Here is a 17,844-nt window from a genome sequence, read left to right on the forward strand (position 1 = left end):
CCTCTGACTTACACTACATTCATAACCTGGTACATACTGTACATATTTCCTTTACATGCTTGATTCAAACATTACAATGCAAAACCTGCCATTGTGTGGCCTGGAAAATGAAAGGCATTGAGGTTCTACTCTTACACAGTGTCTGATAAGAATAGTTTTATACCTACTGTAGATTTACTTTTATTTTTTTACATTTTAAAATGAGCTCGCTTTCCTGGATTATTATTATGTATTAGGATGTAGAATATCTTTTAAATGTGCATGACACAAAAAGAGACAAATTATATGTAAAGAGAATCAGGCTTAATGGATTACATACAGCGATCTGAGGACCACTGGTCCACTGGTGCAGAGAAACATTTTTGAATCCCTGACCCACTGCTAACCCCTCCATCCTGGAGTCTGGCGATTTCTCTTCTTCAGTTCAATCCATATGCCTTTCTCTGGACGTAGGATCAGCTCACCTACTGGACGGAGGTCTTCGCGTTTCTGACACGATACAATGTTGAAGTTAAGCAGAATCGATGCCAAGATCACCTTTTCCTCCATTATTGCAAAACGCTGACCTGTACAGTCATCACAAAGGGAAGGGACAGCTTCGGTAAATGTATTTTTGATTTTGTATTATTATTTTAAGAAATGTAGTGACAACGTGAAAATATTCTACGTCTTGCCTGAGTAAGGGCTAAAAATCTCATCAAATGGTGGTCCGTGGCTCAAATGCAGAATAAAAATATATGATTTTGAAAAAACCACGGTCCTATACAGTTGACCTTACATAATTATATACAGTTGACTATACGTGTAACGTATACAGTTGATCTTACCTATACAGTTGCGGAGGCCAGCGGAGAAGGGTATGTATGCATATGGAGGCCTCCCCATGGAGTTCTCTGGCAGGAAGCGCTCAGGTCTGAACTCCTCTGGCTCAGGGAAGTAGCGCTTGTCACGGTGCAGAGCGTAAGGTATCATCATGGCGTTTGCACCTTTGGGGACCTTGAAACCATCTGTGGCCACAGAAGCAATCGTTTATTTAGCTGTGGGGACGGGGAGTAAAGGGTACCTATACGGACGGCTGCAATTCGAAACTGAACCCATAAAATCTGAATCCCCCACCCACCCCTCTTCCCCTCACTGTATATGTTTTTTTCCCCCTTTTTACCTTTATGATTTCCTGTTTATTTGTACGTCTCTAAATGTTATGATGAATTGAACATGGTGGACTCTATTGTAAACAAGTGTAATGCTTTATGGTGGTGTCCACAGATAACAGTGTTGTATTGAGTTGTGCTTGAAATGTACTGTAATTCTCCAATCTGTTAATAAATTCTTCAATCAATCAATCAATCAGTACTAAAAGATCGGCCACCGAGCCATTCCTATACCCATGATGGATGCTATATCACTCACTGATCTCGCAGTCTTCGCCGATGTTGCGGGCGAAGAATGGCACAGAGGGGAAGAGACGCAGAGACTCCTTAACCACACACTCCAGGTACTTGAGCCTCTTCAGGTCCTCAGTGTTAACAGGCCGGTCAGACTCGCCTACAGCAAACACAGGACAAGTTAAGAACAGCAGTGGTTCTCAAACTTCAAGGACCTCCAAACTAACAATATTTTGGCCACGGACCCCCATCACAACGTGTCGTAAGCTTGTAGATTTGACTATTTTTAAGTAGATGATGTATAAAGGGTTAAAGTGGTTAAAGTTTGATGCTATAACTCATTTTGATGGGGACCCCCTGGAACCCCACCAAGGACCCCTGGGTTTCCCCGGTCTCCACTGAGAAGCACTGAAATACAGGACACATTTCTGAAATTATTTTGAATTTCGTCTTGAAAATCTTTTGAAGTCATCATTAAAAAAGAGGAAAGATAATGGGGTTAACTACTCGTGACTCCATACAAGTGTCCCTGCCCATTGTTTGTTGGTAACCAGTGTGTGCTACAGGGGTTTTAAACACTTTTCTTTTAAAGGCCCATTATTTCTTCTGCATTAGAGCCACGGACCGCCATTTGATGAGATTTTGCCTCACAGACCCAAAACTATAATATTTTGTTGTTTGATAAGATTTTGTCTACAATTCCATGCTTTTGGCAAACATTCTTCTGCATTCTCTTCAGCATTCTCTAATTGTGTAGACTTCTTGTAAATGAGGTAATGCAGATGTTTCACAATGATTTAACTCTTGAGAGTTAAATTGTAAAATGAAACCAAATTAACCCTCTCAAGGGTTAAAGATCTATAAGGGTCCATTTGGTTACCAACTTTCCATCATTGAGCCGAGGGCCACCTGGAACCGCCTTAAGGACCACTGGTGGTCCCTGGACCACTGGTTGAAAGCCGTGCTGTGCTACAGCATACTCCCTAGACAGGAAACATGCTACTCTAAATGTAGCGGCAAATGCATTTAACATTGGACACTGCAATTTGCTGTCGGAAAAAGATGTACGTCACATTAATATTGTGAATCAAGTGGATGTCGGGATGCCAGAGGACAGCCACTGCCATTTGGACCAGCGCAAACGTTTGCACCTAAACTCGCCTCGACCGCTGCTTACGTAATGGAAACCATGTAGGGCTGGACTGGGTCAACAATTCAGCCCTGACATTTACCGGCACGCAGATAGCAGATACTCTACCGGCCCACTCCGTTAAGGCACACACAAACAAACAGATAGCAGATACTCTACCGGCCCGCTCCGTCAAGGCACACACAAACAAACAAACCTCCGTGTTCTAATAATTACCCACCCATTCATTGGTCGGCCCATCGGACGTCGAGTGGCCAGTCGAGGCCTGAGGCCGTAGCTTGTAGATCTACAAGCTACAGGCTTGTAGATCTGCTAATTTCCCTGACTTTTGTGGGACACTCTTGTATGATGAAGTATAGGGCATTAAATTACAGGGGAAAAAAAGGTTAAATATAGAGATACAAGGTTTGTGTGACGGCGATGATAACTCAATTACGCTACCTATATATTTTGGCTTGGAGCTTTGTGTGCTGTAATTAATTATGCATGGTAGACACTCCCGGTTGGAAACCTTGTATGTCCAAAACCGTTCCTTTGTTATTATTATTTATAAACAAAATAGTTAAAATAACTGATCTACAAGCTCACATTGCAGATCTGTTATTTTCACAAGGTTTATGCGACACTTGTACGATGTAGTAAGGCATTGATACTACAAAAAAACAAACACAAGGTTTCTGCCTGACAGCAAGGAAATGACGTTCAACACAGATGAGTCAAAGCAAGGCCCTCTGGTCTGGAAAACAGATGATGTCATGGAAGGCGAGGAGACATGTGACGTGGTGTTCTTTACCGAACACCTCCTGGAGCTCCTGCTGAACCTTGGCCTGGACGGCAGGGTGACAACCCAGCAGATGAACGGCCCAGTTCATGGATGCAGCTGTGGTGTCATGACCCTGGGGAGGGGAGGGGAGGGGAGGGGAGGGGAAAGAAAGAAAGAAAGAAAATGTAGTAAACTGGGCTTGAGTTGGCCATGTACTTGGACTGCCTTTTTCCATCTACACCAAATCACTTTACCAAAAATTGGTATCACACACGAGTTGTGTGATTTGAACACTGTGTGAGATCTCTCTCACCTCGAACATGAAGGTATCAACTTCCTCCTGGATGTCCTCGTGGCTCAACTTTTGTCCGTTCTCATCGGTGGTCTTCAGCAGCATGTCCAGGAAGGCCCTCCTCTTCCTCATGCCCTGATCAGACTCACTGTCTGACTCATAGTAGTTCTTGAGGTAGTGTGCTCTCTCATCGATCACCTGCAAACAGGGCAGTTCATCTATGAGTGTCCTGAAATTGACACTGTATGCTCATGTGGGGAGCATGGAACCTCTCATTTCCAACGTTTTTGGCTGGGGACCCGCGAAAATGCTTCGGCCATGTCTCGCGACCCTTGTCCCGCCTCCCCTCTCCACCCCCAATACAAACTGACTGCAAGAATAACCTTAATAATAGAGAAAATATATCATAAATGAATACTGCATGAAACCAGATATAATCATTAAGGAAAGGACATTTGTATGTGTACTATGTAAACTCTCAATTTCCATTTTCCAGCCATTCAGTTACAAAAAAGGGTGGGGGGTGGTTAATAATGTGCCCCCCCGTCAAGACCCACGGGTTGAGAACCCCTGCTCTAGAAGAAAAGTGCTGAATAAGTTTTGTATACACATATTTTGAGGGCAAAAATGAAGGTTGAAGAGGAATGTGGTCTTATGAAACTTCCTCAAGAAGTTTTCATATATTCTAATGTATTCATCAGTTGTTTTTATCACAGTGTTCTTTAATAACTTTTTTTTAAATCATATTTTAACAATGCAGATAAACTCATTTAATATTATTTTCACCCAACTTCAACTTTTTAAAATAGGTAATTACTGTACCATGTATTCATGTCTGTAAGGGGGAGCAGAATATATTTGTGTATTTAAAAAACACAAGGGAGCATAATGATTTATCTATCGGACAAGTTGTTATGTTCTCTGGTGACTGGGCACCAGTCTGGCGTGGAACATCTAGTGTGCCTCAGAAGGCATATTTTTTTAATCATGATTTCTAAATATAAGAAAGAATTAAACCGTATCAATCCTCACAGGGATATTTGGATATTTCAGTAGTGACAGCAGCATAAACAAAGCAACAAAGTAGAGTAGACTGTAAAGTATACTAATATACAACTCCTTGCAACAACTATCTTGAGGAGATAAAGGTAACATAAATGAGCAACAACTTCCTTCAGTTAAACAGTAGCAAAACTGAAGCCCTTCTTGTTGGCACACCACACCAGATTCATTCATGCCCATGTCGCATCTCACCTTCGACGGCCAGTTTATACCCTTCTCCTCCTCAGTCACAAACTTGGGTGTCAAGTTTGATCCTCACCTGACATTCAATGACCACATAGAGCATCTGTGCAGAACCGCATTCTACCATCTCAAAAACATCTCCAAATTAGCAGATGCAGAGAAGCTCATCAATTCCTTTATCTCCTCTAGACTGGACTACTGCAACGCCCTCTTCATTGGGATTCCTGGCAAAAATGTACAGAAGCTGGAGTACATTCAGAACAGCGCTGCCAGGGTCCTAATGAGTCCGTAAACACGACCATATAACACCCATCCTCTTCACACTGCACTGGCTCCCCGTTACAGCCAGGATCGACTACAAGGTCCTGCTGATCACATACAACTGCTGCATAAATGGACACGCCCCTCCTTACCTATATGATACGAACATGTTCTGTACAGGGGAGGACATCCAGCAGCTCAAGATGGTCTTAACAGCCGAAATGAATAAATTATCCTTAAATGTAAGCAAAACAAAATGTATGGTATTCGGAAACCGCCAGATACAAACAGATATCCAGTTGATTATAGAAAATAATAAAATAAAAAGAGTATATGAAAACAAATTATTGGGAGTGATTCTAGACCATAGGCTCTGCTGGAAACCCCATATAGAATATGTGAGGAACAAGATGGAAAAGAGCATCTCTGTCATAAATAAGGCAAAACACCTACTCAACCCCAGCTCATTGCACACACTGTACTGCGCAATGATCCTACCCTACCTAAGCTACTGCTCTGAGGTATGGGGAAACGCCTACCAATCTACCATAAATCCACTGATTATACTACAAAAGAGAGCACTAAGAGTAATAAACAATGAAGGTACCGGGACCACACACACCCACTGTTTTTACAATCACACCTTTTGAAGTTCACAGATATGTCAATGTTAAAATTCTACAAATCATGTACAAAGCAAGATATAACCAACTATGCCCCTTCTGGGCACAGGTCTCCACCAGGAGGATAGGAGTGTGTGTGATGTTTTGCAAAATATTTAGGAGTAATATAAACAATTTTCTTCATTTTGTTGAGGAAATGCAGATCCAGATCACTCAGCATCTCTGAGGATAGAATTCTGGCAGAATTTTGTACAAAATGGGCCACTCCTGAAAACTTTGGAAGGCAATCTTAGCCAATCATAGTAGAATCTGAGAAATCCAACAGACTCGTCTTGATCACATGACTACAGAGATCATGTGTACCGATTTGCGTGAGATTTGGATGAAATCTGTGCGACTAACATAAACAATGTGTTTTCCAGAAATCGGCCTCATGGTGGCGCTATAACCGGAAGATGTGGAGGGATGCAGGGAAAATGTTTTTCCATGGCCTCTAGGGAGTGCATACATAAGTATACATTGTATACAGATGATGCAGTTATAGGTAAAAACAGGAATTGCCCTGTTATAGCGCCACCGTGAGGCTGATTTGGAAAAATATGAGTTTGTCATGGCCTAGTGGAAATGTGCATGCATAATTCCACAGAAATTGCACACTGCGTTTGTGATTTGTGGCATTTTGTTCGAAACGGACCAATCATGTGAGCTTTGGAAGCCAATCTTAGCCAATCAGGATGGAAGATGGGAAATGGTGCAGATTCGTGTTGATCACATGACTAAGGAGATAGTATATACCGAATTGTGTGATGTATGTATAAAATGTGTACGAGTAATCTACAGAAATGTGTTTTGCCTAAATTGGCCTCATGGTGGCGCTATAACAGGCCGTTGAGGAATATTTGGGGCAGAGGTTCGTCGTTGGCATCCAGGGAGTGTATGTGCAAAGTTTGGCATGGATGGGGCCAACGGTGGCGCAGATTACCAAACTGCGCACCATGGGGGACGGGGCCTTTTGCTCGGCAGCACCACGCCTATGGAACAGCCTCCCCATGGACTTGAGTGTGCCGCAGACTGTGGAATGTTTTAAAACAGGCCTGAAAACGCTCCTGTTTCGGAAGGCTTTTGAACCGTGTTGAACTGTTGTCGCTTTGCACAGTTTTTTAACCTTCTATGATTGATTATACGTTTTTAACCATGTAGCACTCTGGGATTCCCTGTGAATGAAAAGTGCAATACAAATAAAATTATTATTAAAGTATTCAATCAATCACACCACCCATAAACCCCACCGCACACAAAGCTCCTATATGTCTGCATCATAATTACAAAAACAAAAGAAAGACAAATAAAATAAAAACAAAAGCATTGTTTAACATGTTTCAGTGCCCCTGTCTTGCCTTCCCTACTACAACACTCACACTGGAGGTGAAGGAGTGGAGGATCTTCAGCCTCTTGTTATGCTCCTGACCTTCACCAAAGTAGTTGTAGACAAAGTCAGGCCAGTACCATGGCATGCGCTGTCTGCGGCTTAGAATGTCACTCATCCTGAGGTCAGAAAAACATACAAACACACAGCACACATCAGAATCAGCTTTATTGTCACATCACAGTTTTAGGCCTTCAGGTAAAAAGTGGGTGGAATAAATGTTTGTACATTTAGTTACCATCGTGCCATTTGTTCCAAGAAAAACAAGGTAAAGGAATAGGAGGGGGGCTGGGGTTAAGGAGATAATCCCAAAAGGTACAGGTAAAGGGTTTTCTTATGTGTGGACTGTGGGTCTTAGATATTTACTAGCTTTTGCCACAAGCAGTACAACCGAAAGGTCCCTTAGCATAATTACAAGCTTTTGCTTCTCTTAGCTTTTTCCAGTGCATCAAGACTGTGTGTGTGTGTGTGTGTGTGTGTGTGTGTGTGTGTGTGTGTGTGTGTGTGTGTGTGTGTGTGTGTGTGTGTGTGTGTGTGTGTGTGTGTGTGTGTGTGTGTGTGTGTGTGTGTGTGTTCTCTAACATTTCAGCTAACACCCCTGATGTCATTGTTGTAAATGAAAACCATAGAGGTGTTCATTCTCGAGGTCGGCTGTACCTTTGACTATAGCCTGGAAGAAGCCTTTCTAACCAAAGTGCTGAAGTATCAGCAGCTAATGCAGACCATCTCACAGCTAGGCTACAGATGTAAACTTTTTGTTTTTATCTTTGGCAGCCTAGAAGGGCATGTGCATAAATTGGTTGTGAGGGGCTTACAAATGGCCGGCCTTTCCAAAAGGAGAGCCAAGCAGCTTCAGCCATTATAGGAAGCCGCTCAATTTGGAGGAGGCGTTGTTTCCTTTATCCATGATTTATGTCTGCTGCCCTGTGTCCGACATGTCAGCTGTAGGCCTACTGTATGTAACGATGCTTTGCCGTCCATGCACGTTGTAACTGGCTGCTCTCCCACTGTCAAACTGCACTGGCAGTGTTTATGTCCTTTGTACAAGGTATTCCTGTACTTCTCATTATGTGGACATAAATAAACATTTCAAATGTGTGTGTGTGTGTGTGTGTGTGTGTGTGTGTGTGTGTGTGTGTGTGTGTGTGTGTGTGTGTGTGTGTGTGTGTGTGTGTGTGCGCGCGCTCGCGTGCGTGCGTGTGTCTGCCCTGTTATCTGAACTTTTTTTTCTTATCTAATCTCATATTTACAATTCAGGTCAGGTCAGTTCTGGCCTTCTGGGTTATGAGGCAAAAGTTGACAAACAGACAATAACATCTGTGCACTCCTGAAAATAGACAAATGGCAAAGGGACTCACTTGTACACAGTCTGGACATAATCTGAGTCGAAATTACTCTGTGCGTAGATGTTCTTCCCCATTGCAGTTTCTGAAAAGGTCAACATCCGGTATATGTTTAATAAAGTTTTTCTCCTTTTTAACTATAAAGTGTGCCTGGATCTCTTTGTAATTTGTTCTTATATTTTTGTAACGCTAGTAGTCTGGTACTCAAGCAACTTTCACTCGTAGCTGAGTAATATTTGTCCAGGAGTTGAGTTTGTCCACCGCTGGCAGACACTAAACTCACACCTTCATTCACACATGCCACTTACCACAGATAATGTCCAGTGCACATAGTGTGATGTAGTTGAAGCAGTTGAAGGGGCCTTTGCCCACTTCTTTCTCCAACTTATTCACCAGGACCTCTGCCTGCTCGTTCATCACCTCCAGGAACTCTGTCAGGATGGAGAAGTGGAAGGTGGGTGTGAGCATTTTCCTCCTCTGGCGCCATTTGGTCCCGGTGCTGAAAGGACAAAATGCCAGGGACTGATGAAAGCCTGATTGATACTTTGGTGCACGTCTGCATGACAGCGTCACGAGCCTCTGAAAATAGAATACCTGCAAGCTCACATGTTGAGGAGCATACATTAGGAATCCACACTACATTTAGACTGCTTACTATTACTTACTTTTATATGTTTGCATTATTGAACAGGAATCAAGGAGTGTGATTGACAGAGGGACAAAGAAATGCTTATACCTATTATATTTGCAAGCATGGACCTCGTACCTCCTACCTGATGGCATTAGCCGATACTCAGGGTATAGTACATGGGAGGGGTCAGACACAATTTTCTTAACCTGTCCAATGGTGGCCTGCTCAAAGATGACCTGGGGGGTGATCGGAGGTGTAGACATACCCATGATCTTCCCTGCCATTTTGGCTAATCTAAGGATCTCAGATTTGTATTTTACAGTTAGGTTTCCAAACCAACTGGTGATACCATACCTTAGAATTGACTAGACTATACTATAGCTCTATAGAAGATCAGCATTGTTTCTACTTACACCAAAAAGTCTGAGCCTACGGAGAAAATGAAGGCGTTGGTGTACTTTTGCAAACATACTTGTCACATGGGAGTGACAGTTTATATCACAATCCATGTGCACTCCTAGATATTTATAGGAGGTGACCTGTTTGATGTCATGACCATGTATGGTGGTCGTGGTGTGGTCACCTATAGACCTGGGATCCACTACAATCTCCTCAGTTTTCCTTACATTAACTTGTAAGTGATGTTCATCACACCAGAATGGATAATGATTCTTATTTTTTTCTGAATTAGTTGTGTGACACTATTGAAATGTCTGTCTATCACCGCTAATAACCTCTGCAAATGTATCCACCAGAAGTGCTAAATATAACAAACACTTTTAACTCATAGTGCACATGAATATTGTTGAGGAAGAAAAATGACATGCACAAGTTCCCAAACACCAAAGTCGGGCAAGTGCTGTGTGAAGAACACTAAACAAAACAAAAACGCTTGCACATGCACTGATGGGCTCAAATTTTAAAAGATTTGTTTTATTGTACCCACTAAGTGATGTGCATTTGAAGGGGCCTTTGCCTGTTTCTTTCTATTCTATAGTGCTGTGCAATTGAGGATGACTCACCTGGTAAGTAGGCCTGTGCCCAACCACGGGTGGAGGAACTTATATATATAAGCCTTTTCCATGTGTATTGGGTTGGTTAGAACTGTCTGCAAACAACACAACACCAAGTTTCACCCATAAAACAATATTATACTACATATATTATACACACACACACACACACACACACATGTGTATATATATTATTATACACAGACACACACACACACACACACACACACACACACACACACACACACACACAAATATATATATATTTACTGTATATAGGGCATAGAAAACAAACAAAACACATTTGAAAATACATTCTGGAAATACATTTTCACAGATATTTTACATACTGTACATTTGTTGTATTGCATTCCCAGTTGAATTTTGTTTTCTCCAACGGATAAACCATGCACGTATTTAGTAAAGGACAGTTTCACTGCAATTTGCATTGCAATAAGCTAAACTGAATTTCACTGATTTTAGTAGACATTACATTTTCTCTGGTCCTGATTACAGTGCTGTTGAATAATCTCTGAGGATGCTAGAACATACTGCAGTATATTCTGGGTTATGTTAGACATGATTATATTGTTCAATGGAAGATAAATGTATTATGGTAAATGACAGTACTGTATACCTCAATAGTTTCAGCATGGAACAGAATGATGAATGGGACTGGTCCAACCCAAATCTTAAGCAACGGTGTGTCTCTGAACTTGTCTGTAAATCCAATAATCTGAGAGAAGAAATCTGAAAATGTGAAAGTATGATCACAGTATTTTCAATCGTTTTAAAGAAGTCATCTAACTTCCATATAGCATGGACCTAAACTTCAGCATTTTGTTTCCTCATCTTGAGAACCATAGTACAATCCAAACAGTCATGGATACAAAAATCTAACCTAGTTTTAATGGAGTTTAATGTCATTCCACTCACCTCCAGCATTGGTTTTGAACTGCAGTGCATTACCAAAAATGGGTAATGTTCCACCAATCTCAGGTATAGGTTTCATCATGTTCCATTTGTGCAGGTACTGCCTGAACAGCTGGAAGGTGAGGTAGGTAAGGAGAACAATGAAGATGCTAACTCCCACCAGAGACACCGTTGAGGTGGCTAAAGCAGCCATCTGCAGTCCACCTGGGCAAAAACGTCTGGGAAAGAGTGAGTCCCTAGAGTCACTAGACTGAGTTAATGGTTGCAAAAAACAACATTGCAACTTACTACATTTTCCACTAGATGGCAGAATTACACAAGACTGCAATGGAATGAAAGAATCTCATCAGAAATATATCCTCCTAAAGAAGGCTTTGCAAAATCCCCATCTCATCTCAACACAAAGCATAGATCACACCAGAACACAAACCATAGAATTTATATCAGTAATTCAGTATGCACATTATGTCTACACTGTTTTACAGTTTAAAAATACAACTTGAACAGAAAAAAATCAATCTACATAGTTTGTGATTGTGGTTTATAGATCTGTTTAAACTCCAGTGTCAATGTGGATTTAGATCATTGAATTTGGTACAAACAATACATTATATTTTGATATAAATGTATATCAACAACTAGCTTTAAACCATTTTGAAAACAATGAACTGTTACTACTACTTCAAGTTCTTATACACCAATGTATCTGGAGTAGTAAAACAACAACCCTGCCAAAAAGCTATATCTCAATGGACTTATACAAAATACAATCTCACATAAAAGGTAAATTTATTTAACCTATTCCCATTGAAGCACATACATTTCCCCATGTTATTCTTTAATACAAATATATCATCATAGAGTATCATCCACTCTGCTGCAGTCTGTTGGTGAGTCCCAGTGCTATGCGGAGCTGCTGATGGAAGGCCGGAATCCTCTCCTTGTGGACTGGCCAGTGGAGGACGCAGCGTGGTCGTAACATGCCTCTGCGAAGATACAAGGACTGGGACAACCTGTAGTCATGGACATCCTGGAGGAACACCAGAACCACAGAGTCCCTGTTGGCCTCAATCACCTGGTGGAGAGCATGGTGGGCTTTAAACCTGGAAGGGGGGGGGGGGGGGGGGGGGGGGGAGAGAGAGAGAGAGAGAGAGAGAGAGGTTGATTCAAGAAGTTAAAATAAGCATAAACTAATCAATTCACCATGCAGTGTGAAGTGAAACAAAATGTGATGACTGAGGAAGTACTTTTCAAGCAAACGCTTTCACTTCTGCTGTGAGAACAAATATTGTACCATATCAATATAATAGACTAATAATATAAAAGAGAAATGTTTTTGACTTACTGTCTACACCAGGGGTCTCGGAGGAGACTTTCAGTGACAATAAATAAAATCTTCCTGGAACGCCTCATATTATCCACAATGCAATTTAGCCGTGACATGCCAGGCACCGAATCTCGATCCTCCAGACAAAACACACACTGCTCGTCCTCCAAGGGATTCAAACTCCTCTCTACCCAGAGGCTGTCCTCTTCTGCGTGGATGACATAAGCGTCGTATTTAAACTCCCTGCCTTCTTCGACTGTAGCATCACTGAAACCCAATGTCCGATTGACAAAGACGCTCCAGTAGAAACGAATCCTCCACCCATGGAAACGGACCAGGAGAGCCACTGCCATTGTCGTTATGACAACGGTGCTGCTTAGTATATAGAGGGCCTGGAAGGGAGTCATGTCTTTGCAGGACAGCGGGTCAAAATCCCTGGCGGTATGGTTGAAATAGGCCAGCGGGGTATTGCACATGTACTGATCGTTGAGGGGGTCGTCCACGGTGGTGTTGGTGGTGTTCAGCCAGGATACGAACCACAGCATGCTCTCGCAGGTGCAGTCGAATGGATTTCTCTGCATTAAAAGCAGGCTGAGGTTGCGCAACGGCAACTTGAACACCTCCGGCCTCACGGCCGTGATCAGGTTCTTCTGCATGCGCAGGACCCGCAGCGAGACCAAGTCGTCAAAGATGGAGTCCTTGAGGTTGTCGAGGACGTTGTTGCTGAGGCTGAGCTCTCTGAGGTTGTGCAACCCTCTCAGGGCCTCCAGGGGGATCTCATCCAGCCCGGTATAGTCCATGTCCAAGGTGGTTAAGCTACGGAGCCCCTTGAGGAACAACACTGGCCCACCTGGGTTGGCACTCTTCCACACCCGGGCTAAATTGTTGTGTTGGAGCCTGAGCACTTTTAAGTTGTCCAGCCCCTCGAACAGCCCGGGTTTTATATTTGCAATGTTGTTGTTGCTGAGGTCCAGAAGGATCAGGTTGGACAGCCGCCTGAACAGACTGACATCCAGGTCCCTGGTGCTGTTCAAGGCTCTGCTCAGTGTTAGGTACCTCAGGCTGGGCACGTTAACAAAAGACGTGGATGTCAACGTTATTGTCTGGTGGTTGTTTGACAGGGTGATCACCTGAACCTGTCCGAGGCCATAGAACTCTTTCCCTGTGAGTTGCTGCCTGATGAAGTTGTAGCCCAGAAGAAGAGACGTGAGGTTCCTGAGGCTGGAGAATGCCCCAGGGCCAATCCGATTAATGGCGGTGCCTGTCAGGTTCAACTTCCTGAGAGGTGATCCCGCAAGCGAAACAAACGTCTGATTGGTGAGGCTTTTGAGTGATGCACAGCTGGACCAGTCCATTTCCAGCTCGCTAAGACTCGTCAAACCTGTGAATGTGTGTTCACTGATTTCTCTGAATGTCGTGCGTTGTAAGGTCAGGCTCTCCAGTGAACTTAATGGCTGAAATGAGAAGTCGTCGATAAGTGGGGCACTTCCCTTCCCTTTCACCAGAGCTTTTCTCAAATTTAGCTTTTTCAAATGTCCCAATCCCTGAAACGTGTCCTTGAACAGATGATGTAGTTTGTTGTCCTCCAGGACCAGAATCTCCAAACTAGATAGCCAATGAAAGGAAGCTTGCTCTATTTTCACCATGCCGTTCATGGATAGATCCAGCATAGTCAGGTTGGTGTTCTCCAGCCCTCGGAAGGTTGTATTTGTGAGTGTAACTAGTCTCCCCTCCCGGAGAGAAAGGTAACTAATGGCAGTCCCAGACAGCTCTGAGCAGAGTTTGGAGATTTGCAAAGTGCCCAAATTGCATCTGTCCATGATTAAAAACTGGAAGCTGGCAATGGGCTTAAAGCAGCCAGATGTAAACTGCAAAGAAAGACAAGATGGACAACCCAATTAACATTTTACCACCACACAGGATGAGATGTATAACTGTTACCTTGCAATATTTAGGATGTGCATCTATGTTAACACATTATTTAGATTCTGACTCTTCAATTAAGCCCTTCGCTAAGTCCCTCCCCAACCCGTCCTTGTCCAATAGGCATGTTAGCAACGGTTACTAAGAGAGGAGTTCAGTGATTTCACTTAATTCATATATCACTTCTTTTTTTGTTTTGTTGTGCTGACTATAAATTATAAGGAGTTCCTCACTGTCCCCAGTTAACCCCTGGGGTCAAAAACGTAGGTTTCGTTTTTGGCTAGGCAGCCCAGCCTTCATCCAATCAGGATACTTTCTTTGTATCCATCAACAGTGATGTGCTCTCGTGTTTGTATTTAGTCTGACTACACCATTTGTGGATTTCAGACATTAATTAAAGTTGTTGAGTTGTGTCAGGAAGGGTGTTTACAGAAAAAAAAACATTTTTAAATAATCAGAAGGCAAATTTGAGTATAATAGATCCTCCTCTGTTGGGGCCAAGTAAGACAAATAGCATGAAAAGAAAGAGGAAACAGAACAAACAATAGCTAAAAGGAAGTTACACTTTCATACTGGTCATATAATTGAGTAAGTAAGTAGTAAGGTACATTTCCCATGTCTCAGTTACTTTCATACCGATTTCAGGGGCAGCGAGGACATATTGAGGACTCGTAGGGAACGTGACAGGTTGAGGAAGGAGAAATCATCTTGGTTCAGCGTAGAGATGTCGTTGCCAGACAGGTTGATGTTCTCAAGGCTGGGGAGTTGTGGCTGAGAGCCTAGCCTAGCAGATGCAAGGTTATTATAGGATACATCCAGAATGGTCAGGCTCTGTGAATCATGCAAGAACAAACAAGGCAGATTATGAGTTCAAAGAAGTACATGCAACATTACAGTATACTGAGCTAGAGGTAGGATTTGCTCAATTACTAACACTATCATTGTTATTTTACTCGGACAGAAATTGTATTATCATTACAGCATAAAAAATAATAACATTACAGGTCTTTGGTCCTTCCCCCACCAACACCCACCTGATTATATTATTTGCTTATATTTATGATTAAGTAGTGTAGAAAAACTTTGGATCGGTAAATGCAGAGGACAACTTTCACGTGAAAATATACAGAAAGAAATACCCCACAAGAGTGGAGGCCAAATTAAATAATTGAAACTATATGAGTAAGAAAATAAATACTCAAAGAGATTATATGATACCTGGAATAAGTAGTAATAATAAGTAGTAATATAATAATAATAATAATAATAATAATAATAATGTGTGACTTAGTTGGTACACGGTATAGGCTACTCTTTATACGCGTGATATATATATCATAGTGATGCTAGTTATGTTGTTTTGGTGAGTACATGCAATGCACATGCACACCAAGACCAATCATCAACCTAGGAACAGAGTGGCATTCCAATACACTGCCATTCCGACTATGTGGCTTCCACGTGCGGTTATGGTTAGGGACAGGGTATGAGTGTGTCGGAATGGTGGTGCGTCTGAATATCGGGCTTTAATGCCGGTGTGTAACCCATCAAGCTTTAAGGATGTTTATATTGTGAGTGACCTCCCTGTCTGTAGTCTGTACAGTACCTGTAGGGCAGAGAAGGGCTCCCCTTTCAACTTCAGCCTGTTGTTGCCGATATACAGGCGTGTTAGGTTGACGCAGTGGCTCAAGTCGTTGTCCTTCAGCAGGTGCACCTGGTTCCGTACTACGTTCACCGTCTGCAGCAGAGGCAGCGTCTGACACAAGTCCTCCGTCAGCGTGGAGATGCTGTTGTGGCTCACGTCCAGATGGAGGATTCCCCGGTACGGAGCCAGGGAGGTGATGGGGAGCCTGACCAGTCTGTTGTGGGACATATCCAGGCTGGTTATGTTCTTCGGGAGGTTGGAGGGGACCTCCATGAGGCTGAGGTGGCTGCAGTCCGCGCTGTCATGTTCTACACGGCAGGTCTTTTTCGTAGGGTGACTGAGGCCCAAGGTGAGCCACGCAACGAGGGCGGCGGCGAAGCGAAGGGGTTGCATTGTGTAGTAGAGGGTCCTTTATGCCAGACTGTATCCCACACTGCATAATAAAAGTAATAAAAATAAAATAATGTAAATGTAATGATCAGTCTTTTGAAGATTATTTCACATATCCACCATAAACCATACAGTGACACTAACAAATAAACGCTGACACACACGCAAGCACACACACACACACACACACACACACACACACACACACACAGGCACAAGTGAAGATAAAGATGCTTGACTTGTACTATAATTGAATGGGAAGTTTTACTTACAGGCTTAAGAAAATAAAGACAAATATTCAGTTTGTCAAAAACTCACTGTCTCTCTCTAAATGTGCTATTGTGCTAAGGACCCTACAGTTGTAGCAAAGCGGTTGTGGCAAAAGCTTGTAAAACAGAAGAAAACACCTGTACTTTTTGTCGTAAAAATAAATAAATAAATAAATCACACCCGTGTGAAGTGAGGGGCGCTAATATATTAAAGTCTAACTCATGTTGATTAGGTGATACTAGGTAATGGTGATGTAAAACAAACGGTGCCAACACAAACATTAAATTCTCTTTATTGTTAATGGCATTTAATGTTTGTGTTAGGGACAAGATGATGTAAATTTTCCTAAAAAACTAAAAACAAACATTAAACCTGTACAAAAATGACATGATGGGAACTATGCTATGCACAGACGAATTTCACCCACTTTTTACCTGTAAAACTGTGATGTGACAAGCTGAATTTTATGTGCAGCAGTGGTTTAACTGCACTGCTGCTGTGTACAGTATGTCATACTGTATGTCTCTCTCTCTCTCTCTCTGACTCTCTCATGTCTCTGTCTGTCTGTCTGTCTGTCTGTCTGTCTGTCTCTCTCTCTCTGATCTCATCACTTGTCTCTGTCACAACATCTCAACATATTTTTGTCCTTGCTCTCCGAGTCCCAGCCTGCAGCATGGGATATGGAGCTTGCACAAAAAATTAATTCAAACTTATTTACACATTTAAACCTATATTTTGTATCTCTCTCTCCCCCCTCTCTCTACTGTATAAGCTGTTTACAAAATAGAGTGTAGCCCATTATTGTTCTTTGCCATGTAGCCTAAATTACTTAGATTACCACCAGTTCAGACTCAGAGCTCTGTCTGCACCAGTTCGGTCCACTTTACTTAGCTCTGGTCCATCATTCTATGGTCCATCATTCTATGGACCAGAGCTACACTTTACTTAGCCCTGAAATATGACTGACTACACTTTACTCAGTTTACTGAGCTTGTAAACATGTAGTAGGCTACCATGTTTACTAGCCTCGGACGGAAACCCAAACTGCATACATGTGCGCATACATTAGATCGCCCATACTAGCAGCAGCCGTGCGTACCTTGTACTTGTTTAGTAGCAGAGCTGAGTTCAAGAACAGGAGTTCCGGGGTGTTAACTCGTCCATTGATAACAGTCGAAGCGGGTGGTTAACTAGTCTCCCAGGATACAGTCAGACAGACCGTAC

General features: G+C 42.5%; 2 protein-coding genes across 2 annotated transcripts; both read right to left on the reverse strand.

Annotated features, from left to right (window-relative positions):
• Window positions 1–215: 215 nt before the first annotated feature.
• cyp4v2a (cytochrome P450, family 4, subfamily V, member 2a) lies at window positions 216–11,684 on the reverse strand. Its single transcript, XM_080794059.1, has 11 exons — window positions 11,069–11,684; window positions 10,770–10,882; window positions 10,142–10,227; window positions 8,797–8,987; window positions 8,504–8,573; window positions 7,138–7,264; window positions 3,612–3,788; window positions 3,329–3,431; window positions 1,411–1,545; window positions 828–1,007; window positions 216–566 (listed from the first exon to the last, which is right to left on the reverse strand). Exons 1-11 carry the CDS (start codon window positions 11,256–11,258, stop codon window positions 382–384), a joined length of 1,557 nt encoding a protein of 518 aa, XP_080650185.1. The 5' UTR covers window positions 11,259–11,684; the 3' UTR covers window positions 216–381.
• Window positions 11,685–11,858: 174 nt separating this feature from the next.
• On the reverse strand, window positions 11,859–17,844 carry tlr3 (toll-like receptor 3). The gene is made up of 5 exons (XM_080759509.1): window positions 17,720–17,844; window positions 15,922–16,393; window positions 14,952–15,146; window positions 12,411–14,260; window positions 11,859–12,168 (listed from the first exon to the last, which is right to left on the reverse strand). Exons 2-5 carry the CDS (start codon window positions 16,351–16,353, stop codon window positions 11,931–11,933), a joined length of 2,715 nt encoding a protein of 904 aa, XP_080615635.1. The 5' UTR covers window positions 16,354–16,393; window positions 17,720–17,844; the 3' UTR covers window positions 11,859–11,930.

The sequence above is a fragment of the Protomyctophum bolini genome, assembly GCF_963924005.1.
Source record: "Protomyctophum bolini genome assembly, chromosome: 3".
Taxonomy (NCBI): domain Eukaryota; kingdom Metazoa; phylum Chordata; class Actinopteri; order Myctophiformes; family Myctophidae; genus Protomyctophum; species Protomyctophum bolini.

Coding starts and splice junctions, on each gene's coding strand:
- cyp4v2a (XM_080794059.1), bottom strand. CDS start 11,258: ATGGCTGCTTTAGCCACCTCAACGGTGTCTCTGGTGGGAGTTAGCATC. Junction 3,789..7,137: donor TCCACTCCTTCACCTCCAGT/GTGAGTGTTGTA, acceptor CCCTGTTTGCAG/GTGATCGATGAGAGAGCACA. Junction 1,008..1,410: donor CGGCGAAGACTGCGAGATCA/GTGAGTGATATA, acceptor CTGTGGCCACAG/ATGGTTTCAAGGTCCCCAAA.
- tlr3 (XM_080759509.1), bottom strand. CDS start 16,353: ATGCAACCCCTTCGCTTCGCCGCCGCCCTCGTTGCGTGGCTCACCTTG. Junction 15,147..15,921: donor AGCCCTTCTCTGCCCTACAG/GTACTGTACAGA, acceptor CATGATTCACAG/AGCCTGACCATTCTGGATGT. Junction 14,261..14,951: donor CCTCGCTGCCCCTGAAATCG/GTATGAAAGTAA, acceptor CTTTCTTTGCAG/TTTACATCTGGCTGCTTTAA.